The sequence below is a fragment of the Salvelinus namaycush genome, chromosome 13, assembly GCF_016432855.1.
Source record: "Salvelinus namaycush isolate Seneca chromosome 13, SaNama_1.0, whole genome shotgun sequence".
Lineage (NCBI taxonomy): Eukaryota > Metazoa > Chordata > Actinopteri > Salmoniformes > Salmonidae > Salvelinus > Salvelinus namaycush.
Genome location: NC_052319.1, coordinates 38,845,277 through 38,864,088, shown reverse-complemented (window position 1 = coordinate 38,864,088; position 18,812 = coordinate 38,845,277). Strand labels below are relative to the sequence as shown.

The 18,812-nt window shown below is 44.1% G+C and overlaps 1 protein-coding gene across 1 annotated transcript; it reads left to right on the top strand.

The window, feature by feature from the left end:
* Positions 1-526: 526 nt before the first annotated feature.
* LOC120058523 (FUN14 domain-containing protein 1-like) lies at positions 527-3,323 on the top strand. Its single transcript, XM_039007242.1, has 5 exons — positions 527-595; positions 1,148-1,304; positions 1,533-1,608; positions 1,807-1,935; positions 2,179-3,323. The coding sequence occupies exons 1-5, from the start codon at positions 577-579 to the stop codon at positions 2,254-2,256; spliced, it is 459 nt and encodes a 152-aa protein (XP_038863170.1). The 5' UTR covers positions 527-576; the 3' UTR covers positions 2,257-3,323.
* The last annotated feature ends 15,489 nt before the right edge of the window (positions 3,324-18,812 follow it).

Here is an 18,812-nt window from a genome sequence, read left to right as displayed (position 1 = left end):
ACATTGAACATATTGAGTTAGGTTATCTGTAATCCTAAAACATCTCCCAGAATTCCAGTCCAATTGTCATAGTGTCATACTGTATAGTTGTCATATCACATACCATAATATAGTACCACAGGGTATATTATCCATAAATCACTCTGATGAATGTTAATATGAAATACACAAAAAAACATTAAACATTAAAACGTTAATCAGTCATTTATTGCAAAGGCTGCAGACCCGACTCTATTATAGCTATAATTCTGCTCCAAAATAACAGACTGAAATAGCCTATTCTGTGCTGTTGCATTTACTGTGTACAGTTGTATATTTTGTAAGCTATACATTTGTGGGGTAAAACATTTTATTTGTTAATATGTCAGTTTTGTTTATTTGTGAGGCAACCTACATGTATGAAAGCTGCATTAAATTATAAACTGTATTGAGACATTCTAATAAGATCAATAATTACAGTGATATTTTTTAAATGCATGAAATTCTGTTTGACTGTCTGACAAACTATGCAAACCATGTATCCCATCACGCCTGTGACAGCATTTGTCAACATCATTCAAATCAAGACACTCCAAAATGGCGGATCGTGAAGAGGGTAAGTGTCGCTCTCAAACCAAAAACGACCTTTATGTTTCCATATTTGGACCCATATTTCCATCTTAGATGTACGCTATAGAGCATTAAATCATATCCATATATGTCAAATATGTGGAAACCTACTCGCTAAAAAACTGTTAGGTCTACTCTCTCGGTCTCTGATCGCACTCACTCGGTGTGTTTCAATGTATCAACGTCATAGGTTATATCAAGATAAATAGGAATGGCTACAGTTGCAACATTTTTACCACCTTATAACACTATGCAATTTGACGTTTTAGACTGCTATTTCCCCACATACGCGAATAGATTATTATGCCAAGATGTGCCTGTAAGAAATTAGACTCATAATCCTCTCCTTCCAACATGTTTTTACGTTAACGTTACTTCATTTAACGTTATACTGTTTCTCACGAAAACGAAACAGACTTTGCCAATGGAATATGGCACAATCGGCCAAAACGTCTGACGGGGATATTAATACTTGTGCTATTGCCAATTGTTCGCCTCTTGTACATAAAGTGCTCTACTTTGTTTCTCCCGTCCCAAGAACCAGAGAATGAGGACACATATGAGGTGGTCGACCTGACACAATATGCCAGGCGTCAACAATGGTGGGGCTGCCTATTTGGTGGGAACAATTCGGGTCCTATGGCTGAGAAGTATTCGGTGGCCACACAAATAGCATTGGGTGGTATGAGCGGCTGGTAAGTCCTGCAGGCCAAGGTAGCCTATATTGATTAAACAACGGAGCATCCTCAGGACTTTTCTTTATCATTTGATATCTCTCTCACATGGTGGTCAATGTTACTGTACTTTAATGCATGGTATGATCAAAATACAGGCTTCCCCTGTAGAGGATTCTATTGCCCTGTTTAGTGTACTACATGCAGGATAGGGTTTAATTTGAGTTTTGCATTGTCTCTCGCTGCCAGGTGTGCGGGATATCTTTTCCAGAAGGTGGGGAAGATCGCAGCCACCGCTGTGGGTGGAGGATTCCTGTTATTACAGGTAGGAACTCAACACAAGTTATTAATGTACAGTATAAAAGTCTAAATTAGTTATTTCACATGCTGCGAAGAGAAGCTTGCTCTTTGGCTACAATACTATTAGCTAAAATCCTTATTGTCATAGATTATTTTACCAAGCATTTTTGCTTAGTTTTTTTTAATAGTCCCGAAAATAAAAAATGTCTATTCTATTCTCCAGATAGCCAACCACAGTGGCTATGTGCAGGTGGACTGGAAGAGAGTGGAGAAGGATGTCAACAAAGCCAAGAGGCACCTGAAGAAGAAAGCCGACAGAGCTGTACCAGAGCTCAACTCTTTTATCGACCAGGTAGCCCTACACCTGTTGTATTCGGCGCATGTGACAAATAACATTTGATTTGTGCATGACAAAGCAGTGTGAATTGAACTACATTCATACTGACATAATACAAATTCTGCCTACTTGTACAGACTAGGCTGCTAAGTCAAAGGATCAATTATCCATATGCATTCAGATTTGTTGTTTGTCTTAAAAGGATATTGCACTTTTCTTAAATTTTAATACCGTTATTTATCTCAATCTCTCTCCCAGTCCACAGAGTTTGTGAAGACAAACATTATTGTCACCAGTGGATTCTTTGGAGGCTTCTTGCTTGGGCTGGCATCCTAAGAACACAACAGGGGCCTGCAGTTTTATATAGAAATCACTTGAGAGGTCTGGCTGTGAAGTGAAGTGCCCTTTTAAAAACGTGGTGGGAACAACAAGAACAGATGCACAGCACAATATATCAAATTGAGCCAATTACACAACCCGCAAAAAGGTACCGCAGTTGTAAATATTCTGTAATGTGTACTTACTGTACTGTTTCACACTACCTACCTGTCTATCTACCATGTAATTGCATGGTTTTAGCACCACCTGATAGAAACTGGAATCAAGATTTCAAGATTTCCTGCTGCTCCACCATATAAACAAAACCGTGTTTCTAGCTAGGCTTTAGCCCCCAACTCAAGGCAATCGGGTACAACCCAAAAGGAACTAGCCAGTGGGTCCTGTGGGAAATGCTGGTCTACAAAACAGTTATTAATCAAAACGCGATAAGAGCACACAGGTGTTGCGACCCTGTAGATGGGATCCAGTGTTCCTGGCTCACTCTGATTCATATATTCATCATATGAACAGATAGAAACATACTCACTTCCAATGGCTTTGAGCTGGTGCTGGAGATGGACGTATGTACTTATGTAAAAAGGATAGAAAGATGCAAAACACTCCGATTGATGCTGTATTTATTTAGATCGACTGTGTGGTCTTCATCAGAACTTCATGCATGTGTACAGTATATGCACAGTGTACTGTTGCACTTGTTACACATACACACCTAATTGGGCTGCAATGCGGGAACTTATTGATTACATTTGGGTCTAGTTCTTTGGAGTGTTTTCTGGTCAATATAGTCCTACACCGCAGGTATACCCAAGTCATGCAGTGCACCATGTTTGCACAACATATGCCATTTTCATTCATTGTATGAGTTAATACTTCAATCACATATTTATTGATTTAGGATTACCATGACTATCTTTCTTTTGCCTTTACGAGCGGTGCAATATTTGCTTGGAGGTAATTTAGCCTCTTTTGTGTTTTCTCTTTCACATGAAAGAAATGTACCTTTGTTATTGAATTACAATGCTGTTGTAGTTTGTGTATATATTCTTAATATAAAAGACCAAAAGCAACCAACAATCATGGCTTTCTTTCTTTATTTCAAATGAAAGACTAGGCCTACGTCTGTCAAGTTTAGCTTTAAAAAACAGATTTAAAACATTGTATCACAGCGCCTCTGCTATTTCTAAAGATCTAATTTACCTGTACTGTATATAAGAATGAATATGTATGTATAGTGTGTAAATTATATTTTTGTTGTCTCTTGGTGTCTCCTAAATATAACTTATTTTTTATTTAGTGTAATGTATTTAATGTAATATCTTATATTGTTCTTGTCTATTACTGTTCTGTACTTTGTCATGTATTTGAATGTTTTATGTGGACTCCAGGAAGAGTGCAGTAGCTAATAGGGACCCTAATAAACTTAACTTCCTACAGTACTTTGAGTTTAGGGCGCAGATAATTTTCTGCCCTCCAATTTGAGTTAAATTACTTTAATGAGCAAGCATTTATCTTTCAAGTCATCGTTACTATGTCATTGAAATTGTATATTATTTCCAAATGTTGTTGCAATATTGCAAAATGTTCCTGTGCAGTTTTACCATTTTCAGAGAAGAATGTTGCAAAAAAATTAAACTGAAACCCTAGATTCTGAAGCCGGCACGCTCCATGGCAACCTAAAACTGGTGAAGAACGGAAGAAGTTCTCAGGAGTTGGACGAAGTATAAAGTACATTTATATTCCAAATACTGCCTCTATGGCGCTGCCGATGCTGCCTGGCAATTCTCTTATCAAAAAGTAAGTTTTGTAGTGGATATATTTGACTTTATTTTGTTTATTGAATGACCATATAATCCTCTGCTAGGCGAATTGAAGCGAACAGCTCACGCTGACTAACGTTATATATCGACTAGGTGCGTCCACAGATTGTGCAAGTGCATTGCCTTATATAGTGCATTCCTGTTTGCTGCGAGGAAATTAGGGCAGTAATTTGCATGTTATGAATTCCTGCTTGTCTGACTTTATCCTCTTACCACAAACCATAATATTCCCCTGCAATTGGCTCTGTTGTCTTTTCTTGACTCATTTGTGACTTCCTTATCCTACAGTTGGGGAAAGACATATTCCACAAGTCCTGGGATTTTGACTGTTTCAAAGGGGGTCCCTATGATGGTGGGTTCAGGGAAGCCAGGCATTGAAGGATCATACTCTGGACCTAGTTTTGTCCCATGGAATAAATGTTGTAGATCTTAATGTTTTTCCTCATAATCCTGGACTATCGGACCACCATTTTATTACGTTTGAAATCGCAACAAATAATCTGCTCAGACTCCAACCAAGGAGCATCAAAAGTCGTGCTATAAATTCTCAGACAACACAAAAATTCCTTGATGCCCTTCCAGACTCCTTCTGCCTACCCAAGGATGTCAGAGGACAAAAATCAGTTAACCACCTAACTGAGGAACTCAATTTAACCTTGCGCAATACCCTAGATGCAGTTGCACCCCTAAAAACGAAAAACATTTGTCATAAGAAACTAGCTCCCTGGTATACAGAAAATACCCGAGCTCTGAAGCAAGCTTCCAGAAAATTGGAACGGAAATGGCGCCACACCAAACTGGAAGTCTTCCAATTAGCTTGGAAAGACAGTACTGTGCAGTATCGAAGAGCCCTCACTGCTGCTCGATCATCCTACTTTTCCAACTTAATTGAGGAAAATAAGAACAATCCAAAATTTCTTTTTGATACTGTTGCAAAGCTAACTAAAAAGCAGCATTCCCCAAGAGAGGATGGCTTTCACTTCAGCAGTAATAAATTCATGAACTTCTTTGAGGAAAAGATCATGATCATTAGAAAGCAAATTACGGACTCCTCTTTAAATCTGCGTATTCCTCCAGGGCTTAGCTGTTTTGGATCTGCACAGCTCTGCCAGGGCCTGGGATCGGGAGAGACACTTAAGTGTTTTAGTACTATATATCTCTTGACACAATGATGAAAATAATCATGGCCTCTAAACCTTCAAGCTGCATACTGGATCCAATTCCTACTAAACTACTGAAAGAGCTGCTTCCTGTGCTTGGCCCTCCTATGTTGAACATAATAAACGGCTCTCTATCCACCGGATGTGTACCAAACTCACTAAAAGTGGCAGTAATAAAGCCTCTCTTGAAAAAGCCAAACCTTGACCCGGAAAATATAAAAAACTATCGGCCTATATCGAATCTTCCATTCCTCTCAAAAAAATTTGAAAAAGCTGTTGCGCAGCAACTCACTGCCTTCCTGAAGACAAACAATGTATACGAAATGCTTCAGTCTGGTTTTAGACCCCATCATAGCACTGAGACTGCACTTGTGAAGGTGGTAAATGACCTTTTAATGGCGTCAGACCGAGGCTCTGCATCTGTCCTCGTGCTACTAGACCTTAGTGCTGCCTTTGACACCATCGATCACCACATTCTTTTGGAGAGACGGGAAACCCAAATTGGTCTACACGGACAAGTTCTGGCCTGGTTTAGATCTTATCTGTCGGAAAGATATCAGTTTGTCTCGGTGAATGGTTTGTCCTCTGACAAATCAACTGTACATTTTGGTGTTCCTCAAGGTTCCGTTTTAGGACCACTATTGTTTTCACTATATATTTTACCTCTTGGGGATGTTATTCGAAAACATAATGTTAACTTTCACTGCTATGCGGATGACACACAGCTGTACATTTCAATGAAACATGGTGAAGCCCCAAAATTGCCCTCGCTAGAAGCCTGTGTTTCAGACATAAGGAAGTGGATGGCTGAAAACTTTCTACTTTTAAACTCGGACAAAACAGAGATGCTTGTTCTAGGTCCCAAGAAACAAAGAGATCTTCTGTTAAATCTGACAATTAATCTTGATGGTTGTAAAGTCGTCTCAAATAAAACTGTGAAGGACCTCGGCGTTACTCTGGACCCTGATCTCTCTTTTGACGAACATATCAAGACTGTTTCAAGGACAGCTTTTTTCCATCTACGTAACATTGCAAAAATCAGAAATTTTCTGTCCAAAAATGATGCCGAAAAATTAATCCATGCATTTGTTACTTCTAGGCTAGACTACTGCGATGCTCTACTTTCCGGCTACCCAGATAAAGTACTAAATAAACTTCAGTTAGTGCTAAATACGGCTGCTAGAATCCTGACTAGAACCAACAAATTTGATCATATTACTCCAGTGCTAGCTTCCCTACACTGGCTTCATTTTGAACATCTTGGCTCTCTCTAATTCTCTCCTCTCTTTCTTTCTCTCTCTCGGAGGAACTGAGCCCTAGGACCATACGTCAGGACTACCGGGCATGATGACTCCTTGCTGTCCCCAGTCCGCCTGGCCTTGCTGCTATTCCAGTTTCAACTGTTCTGCCTGCGGTTATGGAACCCCTACCTGTCCCAGACCTGCTGCTTTCAACTCTTAATGATCGGCTATGAAAAGCCAACTGACATTTATTCATGATTATTATTTGACCATGCTTGTCATTTATGAACATTTTGAACATCTTGGCCATGTTCTGTTATAATCTCCACCCGGCACAGCCAGAAGAGGACTGGCCACCCCTCATAGCCTGGTTCCTCTCTAGGTTTCTTCCTAGGTTTTGGCCTTTCTAGGGAGTTTTTCCTAGCCACCGTGCTTCTACACCTGCATTGCTTGCTGTTTGGGGTTTTAGGCTGGGTTTCTGTACAGCACTTCGAGATATTAGCTGATGTACGAAGGGCTATATAAAATAAACTTGATTGATTGATTGATTGAGGGGAGTTGCTGCTGGGCCAGAAGGCGCAACCAAACTACTCTTGTCTTCCCCAAAGGAGAGGGCAGGGACACTGTCATGGGTGGCTTTTGACAACCAGGTCTGTCATGGAGCTGTTTTGGGCTTTCCAAAGATTCTTGGAAAGAGTGCATACACATTGTGGTTAATTGTTGTCAAGAAGGATGACTACAGACAGACTGCTATATTTTCACCATCTCTCTCCCTCAGGTGCTGAGCTTCGACACATTCTTTTGGGAGGCTGTGCCTCAGAAGCGAAAGGAGAAGTATCACTTAATTTTGTTAAAGTTAAAATGTTTTACTTAACCTGTATTTAACCAGGCAAGTCATTTAAGAACAAATTCTTATTTACAATGACGGCCTACCGGGGAACAGTGGGTTAACTGCCTTGTTCAGGGGCAGAAAGACATATTTTTACCTTGTCAGCTCGGGATTCGATCCAGCAACATTTCAGTTACTGGTCCAACGCTCTAAGCACTAGGCTACCTGCCGCCCCCCCAAAAAACAAGAGCGCCCAATGTGGGGCGCGAACCCACGACCCTGAGATTAAGAGTCTCATGCTCTACCGACTGCGTGTAAGATCTGTTTCTATCTGGAGGACAACGCCATCCAGGTGGTAGACCCAGAATTCAAGAACAGTGGGAGACAATTGAGTGGCCAGGCCAAGCTTGCAAAACCAGGTAAGAGCCTACTGTAATAACCAGCGAATCCGAGGAAAGACTGCACTTGTTTTACTGTCTGAGGGATAGCCCAGCCAGCTCTGGACAATGGCAATCTTCTCTGGATCTGGGGTAACTCACTGACAATTTGTCCCAGGATCTTGACCTGTTAGTGAAACAAAGTACATTTGTCAGGGTGCAGTTTCAAGCCAAATTTCTTCAGCCTTTCAAACACTATATCCAGGTCAAGTGTTTCAAAGTCTACTAAATACACAATGAAACCGTCAAGTTAGACCAAAGGGGACTCTGCTACGAAGTTCCCCAAACAGCTTTGCATTAGTCTTTGGAAGGTTGCAGGGGCATTGCACGACCCAAGGGGCATGCGTTCAAACTCCTAAAGGCCAAGCGGGGTTTAGAAAGACCTTTTCTCAAGGTATTGGTCTGTCACTTCCACCTGGCCAAATCTAGGGTGGAATAGTAACGGGCTTTTGTGAGTGTGCTCGGTGCTTCCTCTGGGCAACGGATGGGCATCTTTTATGAGTTTACATTTTTAATTTTCTAATAATCAACACAAAAATAGAAGTTCTCCATTCTTCTTTCTGACTAAGACAGTTGGTGCGTCCCTGGTGCTTCTGCTTCCCTTACTACTCCTGTTTTCAGCACGGTCCCTAAGAGACTATCAACATCCTGGTACATGGTGGGAGGTATGGCCATGTATTGTGGTAGCGTGGCAATATGACTGGAAAGGAGTTTAGATTCTTCACCCTGACTGGTACTCACACCTTTTATGTGGGTGTTGTGGAGGCCTTGATCCGTGGCTGAGGGGTCAACAGATGTTGGAAAGAACTCATTTTTAATCTGTGAATCAGAGAGAAGCATATCCTGTCGTGATGCATTGATGTGCAATGAGTTCACTCCTTGAAATCACAATCCCATTGTACTTCAACACAAGCTCTCACACCTTTACATCTGCTAGTACATAGCCAACGTAAGGGATTTGTAACCCATTTGCTGCAGTCAGTGTCAGCCAGCCAAGGTCCTCCTTGGAGCCAACATCCTGTTCTGGAAAAAGTTGGTTAAAACAAGCCTCTGTCATAAGGGTAACTTGGGACCCAGTGTCCATTTACAAAGAAGTGTCCTCATACCTCACCCTGGTTCCTCAAAGCTTTTCCCAGATGGTTCAGCTGAGGTCTGCCATTTGCTCCTTCATCTCAGCCAGCGGTTCTCTTTTTACCTCTTCTTTCCAATGTCACGAACCGGCTCAATGCCCGTAACAAAAGGGAGACAACGTGGAGATAAGGAATAACAAAATATATTTATTAACTAAGGTAACCTAAATGCAATTAACAATGGTGTGTGTAATCAGTAATGTAAGTGAGTGTTTTGCTTGCATAAATGTGATAATGCAGTGTTGAAAGGTGCTAAAGCAAACAACCAAAAAACCACAACAAAATCTATGACGGTGTCTGCATGGAGAAAGTCTCCTCCATGAATGGGGAAGTGGTGTATTTATCCTGGGAGACACCGGGCCCAGGTGTTTCCCATGTAGCTGACGACCCTCCCAACTCCGCCCACCGGCATCCTAATAAGGAAACAAGAACAAAGAGAGAATACGGCAGACAGAGTAGGAGGGTCATCACACCAAGAATAATGTTTAGGTTATTTGGAAGATCCCAAACCACTGCGCAGGTTGGTTCATCTTTATATTGGCCACGCCCATCTTCCTCAAGGTACAGGGCCTCCCGGTGCAGCTGATGGAAGTTATGGTCGGGGCCATAGTTTCTGACCTTTCTCGCGAGGATGTACTGGTCATGTGTGTCTGTCTGCTTGGCGGTGGTCCTGTGGGTCTCAGTTTTGAAAGCACTGCGCCAGCTCACGTAGGCGCAGGACATATGAACGTGCAGACTCCTCAGGCTTCTGTCTCCAATCAAAAAACAGAGCACGTAAAGCACCAGTAGATATATCAAATATGGGAAAATTAGTATAGGGGTAGCTCGTACGTCCTCTTCAAGAATTAAGATTTCTCTACGGGCCTCTCCTTCCAATGCACTCATGATGAAATCACATTGCTGAGCTTCCGACCACATTTGCGCGCAACATGGCTTGAATTTGATCTTTCCAGTCTTCATAGCGCACGTCTGAGTCTTGGAATTTTGGCACCCATGGTGCTCCAATCAAAAATGGTGCAGCCATACCTTACACTCATGGGGCTTCTTCTGCAATGTCACTCATTGTTACGGTCCTGGGTTCCAAATACAGTAGTCACAATCCTGCCACTACTCCACCTGATGGAGGTTTAGAGACCAGGACTCTGTATAAGGTTGTCATGAGCAGTTGGGAACCACACTAATCATAAAACACAAGGAGGTGTGATTTCAGCAAAAAGCTTGGACATTTATTTTGAACGCAAATAAATAGGTAAAAATGTAAGCCACCTACTAATGGGATAAAGTGGAATTTCGTTCCACAAAAAGAGAAAAGGTCTTCCTCCAGTTTAAGGGGTGGGGAAGTCCGATCATGGTTTTCCTTCTGCTCTGTCCTCTCCACCTCCTCTGGGTTAGGCCCGAGGAACAAATAAATGTTGAGTAGTACAATGCCACACAATTGTCTTTGAGTATATATTTACAATAAACCACAGTCTATTCCTTAAAAACCAAAATCCGTTCTTTAAAATAAAGTGATTCCTGTCCAGTGGGGGGAAGAAAAAAAACGGTGGACTTCCCAGTCCGTGTTTTCCATCAATGATGCGGCCAGAGCTCCACCCCTGTATGTGGGGTGGAGCTCTGGCCGCATCATTGATGGAAAACACGGACTGGGAAGTCCACCGTTTTTTTTCTTCCCCCCACTGGACAGGAATCACTTTATTATAATGATGCGGCCAGAGCTCCACCCCCTTTCCAGTTTCTCCGTGTTCATTTGTGATCCTTCCTCATCAGCGCCCTGAGCCGTTTTGCCTCCATGCTGCTTCTGCAAGGGTTTAAATACAGGCTACAATATGCAGTGAACCAATGGGAATACATCTGAATGATTGTACCTGCATTCTCGCAAGGGGATTGGTGTGCCAACAGATCCATGAGTTCCTCTGTTTTCCTCCCGTTGTTAATCTCCAGTGAATATAGGCAGTGAACGTGAAATCATACAATACAGATGTAAAAAAGAGTAAGAGCAAGCCATTTCCTGGTAGCATGCACAACATTTTCATTTGATTTTGTCATATCATGACAGAAGTGTAGTCAAGAGGAAAAGTGCCTCTTTCTCTTTGCTTGGATGGCTTCTCCCTCACTCCTTCCCTCACAGATCTCTCATCCACTCTGACAGGTCTCTCTCTCTCTATCACTCTCTCTCTTTCTTTCTCTCTCCCTCCCTCTCTCCTTCTCTCAATCTCTCCTTACCGCCCTCCCTTCCCTCACATAGCTCTCATCCAACCTGACAGGTCTGCAGTAATGGGGGTGGCAGGTAGCCTAGTGGTTAGAGCGTTGGACTAGTAACTGAAAGGTGGCAAGATCAAATCCCCGAAACGACAAGGTAAAAATCTGTCGTTCTACCCCTGAACAAGGCAGTTAACCCACTGTTCTTAGGCTGTCATTGTAAATAAGAATTTGTTCTTAACTGACTTGCCTGGTTAAATAAAGGTAAAAAATACCAACATCTAGCTGTCACTGTTCAGACACTAACTCAACATAAAAAATACCAACATCTAGCTGTCACTGTTCAGACACTAACTCAACATAAAAAATACCAACATCTAGCTGTCACTGTTCAGACACTAACTCAACATAAAAAATACCAATATCTAGCTGTCACTGTTCAGACACTAACTCAACATAAAAAATACCAACATCTAGCTGTCACTGTTCAGACACTAACTCAACATAAAAAATGGCCACTGCTCATTTGTTTCCAGTAGTTTTCCTTCTTCTTTTTCTCCAGAGATTGTCATGCTGTTTGTTTCGGTTGCCTCTCTCTAAATGTCATCCTGAAAGGTTCCATCTGAACCTCCTAGCCAGTGGCACATAAGGATTTTCCCCAGATAAAAAAGTAAGCCTGTCCCTCAAGACAAATTATAATGATTTGGTCTGTTTGTCTTCTTTCTCTTTCTCCCTGTTATGTTGCTTCCATTCCCAAGGACTAGGAGGCAAGAACCAGCCACTTGTGGTGTGGAGGTGGTGTGGTGTGTGTGGGTTTTAGCTGGCACGTGTGTGTGTGTGAGAATAAGTGTGTGCGTGTGTGTGTTTTTAAATCTGACTCTTCTCCATCTGTGCGTTTTCTCCTCTGTTCTCTCCTGCAGCACACTCCCATTCCCAAGCGTCAGCCCGGAGAGATCACAGACCGCAGGGTGCTCAAAATGTTTGGTCCTATGGGCCAGGCAGGATGCTACATCCTGGACACCCTCAAAGTTAGGTGTTGCTTGGGAGATTTTACATAGTAAAATGGTCACATTTGGCAATGTCGAATGTGAAATAGAAAAGAAGCCTATAATTTGGTGATGTTGTAGAAACACAGTTCTGTTCTTTAGAGTGTACAGGGTCAGTTTGATCCATCATATTTTACTGTTGAATTCCTCTCTCTCTCTCTCTCTCTCTCTCTCTCTCTCTCTCTCTCACTCTCACTCTCACTCTCACTCTCACTCTCTCTCTCTCTCTCTCTCTCTCTCGCTCTCTCTCTCTCTCACACACCTTTTCTCTCTCTCTCTCTCTCTCTCTCTCTCTCTCTCACACCTTTTCTCTCTCTCTCTCTCTCTCTCTCTCTCTCTCTCACTCTCTCTCTCTCTCTCTCACCTTTTCTCTCTCTCTCTCGCTTTGTATCTCTCTCTCTCTCTCTCTCTCTAGCTCTCTCTCTCTAGCACTCTCTCTCTCGCTTTCTCTCTCTCTTTCTCTAGCTCTCTCTCGCTTTCTCTCTCCTCTCCTCTCCTCTCTTCTCCTCTGTCAGATGGGTGCGGTCCATGGGAAGTTCTATAAGAAGGGGGCGACTGGGAGGTGTGGTCAATGTGTGGGGACGCAGGGTGGTCATCTGTGACTGTGAAAATTTCAGCAAAGCGTTCTACTGCTCCAAATACGGCGTTGGTGAGTCACACAATACAAACACACACCAACTTTGGTAATCTGTTTTATCCCATACCTTAGCCCATTGCCTGCAGTTCTGGTGTATAACCACTGGATGTCAGTATAAGTATAATCTAAACTTCACTGCATTGCTCTGGCAAACTCAAGTGCACCCATGTTTGCTGTTTTCAATGTCAAGTATTTCCATAATCTTTACATTTTTTAGATTGACCCCAAGATGCTCTCCATATCTGAATTTAGATTTTGTCATTCATATTTAGTGAAGGTTCGATTTGTGACCGGCTGGAGATTCAAATTATATTATAATAATCTTTACCATCAATATGATAAAAAAAAATTATGGAAATTTCTCCACTGCATCAAAACCATGCAACTCTTAGAATAATCACTGTCAATAAATCAAAATGTGTTTATATACTGTATATAACAACAACATATGTCACAAAGTGCTTTACAGTAACCAAGCCTGGACGCTTGGGTGATAGAGCGGCGTTTACAGTAACCAGGCCTGGACGCTTGGGTGATAGAGCGGCGTTTACAGTAACCAGGCCTGGACGCTTGGGTGATAGAGCGGCGTTTACAGTAACCAGGCCTGGACGCTTGGGTGATAGAGCGGTGTTTACAGTAACCAGGCCTGGACGCTTGGGTGATAGAGCGGCGTTTACAGTAACCAGGCCTGGACGCTTGGGTGATAGAGCGGTGTTTACAGTAACCAGGCCTGGACGCTTGGGTGATAGAGCAGCGTTAACAGTAACCAGGGCTGGACGCTTGGGTGATAGAGCGGCATTTACAATAACCAGGCCTGGACGCTTGGGTGATAGAGCAGCGTTTACAGTAACCAGGCCTGGAACCTTGAGTGGTAGAGTGGCATTTACAGTAACCAGGCCTGGACGCTTGGGTGATAGAGCAGCGTTTCCAGCACTGACATCATAGTAAACAAAGCTTTGACTCTCATGGTGATATCAGCAGTTCAAGCCCACTGTGTGAACATAGTCTTACCCATAGTTGGAGATCTGGAGGCTGTGGAATTCCAGATGTCATTTAGAACTTTTTCCAACGCCAAAGCAGCAGCTCCAGGCCTGTCCGTCTCCTGTCCCTGACTGACAGTAGATACTCCACCTCCACCTGATGATTCGCCACTGTGAGCGAGAAGCTTTGAAGTTAATCCGCTATCATCATGATTCATGTGCTTGTTTTTTCGGTAACATGTCCGCCGTATTGCACCATCCAAATGGGGCCCACATTTCTGTAGACGGGAGGGTTTAGGAGAGGTGGGGTTCAACCAGTCTGCAGTAATCTAACTCTTGTCTGTGGGTGTGTGTTGGTCACTCCACCCCACTCTGCTTCCCCTCCTAGGTATCTTGGCAAGGTTAAACTGTCTATGGGGGGGGGGCTCCCTGTATTAGTCACAGACTATCCCAGGGGCCCCCCCATGATGGAGAGGCCTGATGGGGACATCAGGGGGTCAAATGTTGTATAGGTCATTGTCTGAGGCTCAGGTCTGTTAGGGATGGATCACCTAACCCACTGTTGCCTTCTCTCTCCATCTCTACTACTTTCTCCTCTCTCTTCCTTCAAATGTTTTGTCTCTCTCTCTCCCTATCATTCTATCTATCGATCTCTCTCTATTTCTTTCTGTTATATCTCTCTCTGCCCCTCTCTCAGAGGACTTCAGTCAAGTAAAGTACAAGGCTCCCCTGCCCCTGAGCCCTCCTGGCCTGTACCTTCCTACAATGGTTTTGTCTCTGAGTAGGACTCTCTGTGCTCCTGCCAGGGCCTGCTGACATTCAGGTAGGAAATGCTGGACTGATTCCCTAAGAAAACATTCAGGTAGGAAATGCTGGACTGATTCCCTAAGAAAACATTCAGGTGGGAAATGCTGGACTGATTCCCTAAGAAAACATTCAGGTAGGAAATGCTGGACTGATTCCCTAAGAAAACATTCAGGTAGGAAATGCTGGACTGATACCCTAAGAAAACATTCAGGTAGGAAATGCTGGACTCAGGAACTAGAACCCCAGAACCAATTTAGTAGTCAACAAACTATGGTGTTTGAATCAAATGTTACTGGTTGGTTATTGTGTGTGTGTGTGTGTGTGTGTGTGTGTGTGTGTGTGTGTGTGTGTGTGTGTGTGTGTGTGTGTGTGTGTGTGTGTGTGTGTGTGTGTGTGTGTGTGTGTGTGTGTGTGTGTGTGTGTGTGTGTGTGTGTGTGTGTGTGTGTGTGTGTGTGTTTGCCAGGTGCTTGCTGCAGAACATGAGGCGATGATGTCGAGTCGTAGTTTCTGTGAGCGCCAGCAGGCGGAGGTGGGCCTCATGCTGGCCGTGGCTCAGGACCACCTCCGCAAGAAACACTTTGAGAGCTTCTCCGACATGACCCGATCCTTCACAAACAAGGACCGACACAGGTAGGGAGCCATACACACACACGCACACACACACACACACACACACACACACACACACACACACACACACACACACACACACACACACACACACACACACACACACACACCTTGACCCCAAAAACAATATATACCCCAAACCCAAACAGACAGAACCACACAGACAGGCAGCGACACGGCCTGCCAACAATCAGCTGGCCAATGGCCCCAGATCCCTAGCTGCTTGAGTAGCAGCCATTAGTTCCAGCACTGTGTGAGTGAAGCATTGGAACCAGAAGATCCCCACAGACCAGCATGTCAGGAGCCACACACACACAGTAGATTGTAGCATGTAGGAAATGTCTAGCCACGCCACAGGGTCAATCAGCTTGTTTATGTGGCCATGTGGTTACCCTGGGTTAGTTTCAGATTTGTCTTAAATGTCCTCCTCCTCCTCCCTATCCAATGCAGCTGTAATGAAGATGGTATGTCATAATGTCAAGGACTGGCTCCAGACTCCTCAACAACACACGGAAAACAGCTGTGTCCTCACACAAAAACGTGCACGCACGTCTTGCATCTCCTCTTTCAAGCTTGGCATCAATGATGATTTCTCATCTGTGCTCATCTGGTCTCCCTTGTCTAATCTCTGCGCTCGTCTGGTCGGGAGAGAGATGGAGGGAAAGAGGGAGAGTGAGGGAGGAGGGAAAGGTGGATAGGGAAAGTGGGAAGGAGGGAGTGAGAGGGGGAGAGAGATAGGGGGAGGGAACGGAGAAAGAAAAAGAGGGAATGGAGAGGGGGAGAGAGATAGGGAAGGGAACGGAGAGAGGGAGGGAAAGGTAGAAAGAGGGAGGGAGAGAGGGAGAGGGGGGGGGGGTGGAGGGAGAGGGGGGAGGGAAGGGGAGAGATAGATACTCTGTTCACAAACAGAGCCCGTAGAGCCCCAGGACAGCAACACAATTAGACCCAGCCAAATCATGAGACGTATTGGAAAGCATCAACAGAGAGAACACAGTGGCAGAATACCTAACCACTGTGACTGACCCAAACATAAGAAAAGTTTTGACTATGTACAGACTCAGTGAGCAAGACCTGACTCTCAGGCTATGTGCCCACAACTCACAAAACGAGTTGGAATCCAAGCTGCACTTTCTAACCTCCTGCCAAATGTATGACCATATTAGACACGCGTACACTACATGACCAAAGGTATGTGGACACCTGCTGGTCGAACATCTCATTACAAAATTATGGCCATTAATATGGTGTTGGTCCCTCCTTTGCTGCTTTAACAGCCTCCGCTCTCCTGGGAAGGCTTTCCACTAGATGTTGGAAAATTGCTGCGGGGACTTGCTTTCATTCAGCCACAAGAGCATTAGTGAAGTCGGGCACTGATGTTGGGTGATTAGGCCTGGCTCGCAGTCGGTGTTCCAATTAATTCCAAAGGTGTTCCCGTGTGGCTCAGTTGGTAGAGCATGGCGCTTGCAACGCCAGGGTTGTGGGTTCAATTCCCACGGGGGGACCAGGGTTCAATTCCCACGGGGGGACCAGGATGAATATGTATGAACTTTCCAATTTGTAAGTCGCTCTGGATAAGAGCGTCTGCTAAATTACTTAAATGTAAAATGTAAATGTGTTCGATGGGGTTGAGTGTGCAAGCCACTCAAGTTCTTCCACACCGATCTCGACAAACATGCTGAAACAGGAAAGGGCCTTCCACAAACTACTACCACAAAGTTGGAAACACAGAATCGTGTAGAATGTCACTGTATGCTGTAGCGTTAATATTTCCCTTCACTGGAACTAAGGGGCCTAGTCCGAAGCCATGAAAAATAGCCCCAGACCATTATTACTCCTCCACCAATCTTTACAGTTGGCACTATGCATTGGGGCAGGTAGCGTTCTCCTGGCATCCGCCAAATCCAGATTTGTTCGTCAGACTGCCAGATGGTGAAGCGTGATTCATCACTCCAGATAATGAGTTTTCACTGCTCCAGAGTCCAATGGCGGTGAGCTTTACACCACTCCAGCCGACGCTTGGCTGCTCGGCCATGGAAACGCATTTCATGAAGCTCCCGACTAACAGTTATTGTGCTGACATTGCTTCCAGAGGCAGTTTGGAACTCAGTAGTGAGTGTTGCAACCGAGGACAGGCGGTTCTTACGCTCTGCTGGGGGCTACTCTGCCTTTCTAAACCAGCTACACGGACACACCAGAGAGTAACAATGGCTGCCGTGACTTTGCATCATCACGTCCTCACGTCTCTGTCTCACAGTGATGACATCAGAAGAGTTGCTTGATTCTGCTTGTGGACTTGCTTTGGGTTGTTTGCCCCATCATCCAGGCTCTGTTATTTTCCTGATTGTCCGCTTCTGCTGATGCCTGGCATCTACAGTACCTATGTCATCCTGGGACTCCTGTTTGAACATATTGTTTCAGTTTTGATTTAGTTTTGTTACCACTAACATTGCACTTTTTCAAAGCCAAAGCTGTTATGTTTTGTGAATGTATTTGATCTGCATCTATTTAAGTTCAGGGATGTTACTAGTGTGACAATTATTTAATTTAGGACTTCTAACCCACTGGGCACACACTGGTTGAATCAAAGTTGTTTCCACGCCATTTCAATGAAATTACATTGAACCAATGTGGAATAGACGTTGAATTGACATCTGTGCCCAGTGGGAACCTTTATTTAACCAAACAAGTCAAGTGTCATCCTCAATGAGGGACTTGTCCAGTCCTATATTGTGTGTTGCCTTGAGCCCTTTGTTCTGATGTTGTTGAATTGAATCGACTTAATTGATTGTCCACAGTTTGACATGGACTGGAGGTGAAGACCATTAACTACTCTGTCCTCCTGGAAGATATGTTCGGTAGTGTCCAGACCAACATCGATTCAACACTCTAACCGACCCAACACAGGCAACACAGAGACAAAGATATGAGAAGAAAACCGCCAGATAGATCATCAGCCTATGAAATCAATCACCTCACTGCTCGCTGTATATATTATCCTCTTTCAATAAAAGACATGGATTATGGCCCCCCTAGTGGCACAGCACTCTAAGGCACTGCATCACAGTGCTAGAGGTGTCACTACAGGCCTGGGTTTGATCCTGGGCTGTATCACAACCGGCCGTGATCTGGAGTCCCATAGGGTGGCACACAATTGTCCCAGTTTTTTCTGGGTTAGGGGAGGGGGAATAGGCATTGTCGTGCCCTCTTCACGACTGTCTTGGTGTGTTTGGATCATGATAGTTTGTTGGTGATGTGGACACCAAGGAACTTGAAGGTTTTGACCCGCTCCACTACAGCCCCGTCGATGTTAATGGAGGCCTGTTCGGCCCTCCTTTTCCTGTAGTCCACAATCAGCTCCTTTGTCTTGCTCACGTTGAGGGAGAGGTTGTTGTCCTGGCACCACACTGCCAGGTCTCTGACGTCCTCCGTATAGGCTGTCACATCGTTGTCGATGATCAGGCCTACCACTGTTGTGTTGTCAGCAAACTTAATGATGGTGTTGGAGTCGTGTTTGTCAACACAGTCGTGGGTGAACAGGGAGTACAGGAGGGGACTAAGCACGCACCCCCGAGGGGCACCTGTGTTGAGGATCAACATGGCAGATGTGTTGTTGCCTACCCTTACCACCTGGGGGCGGCC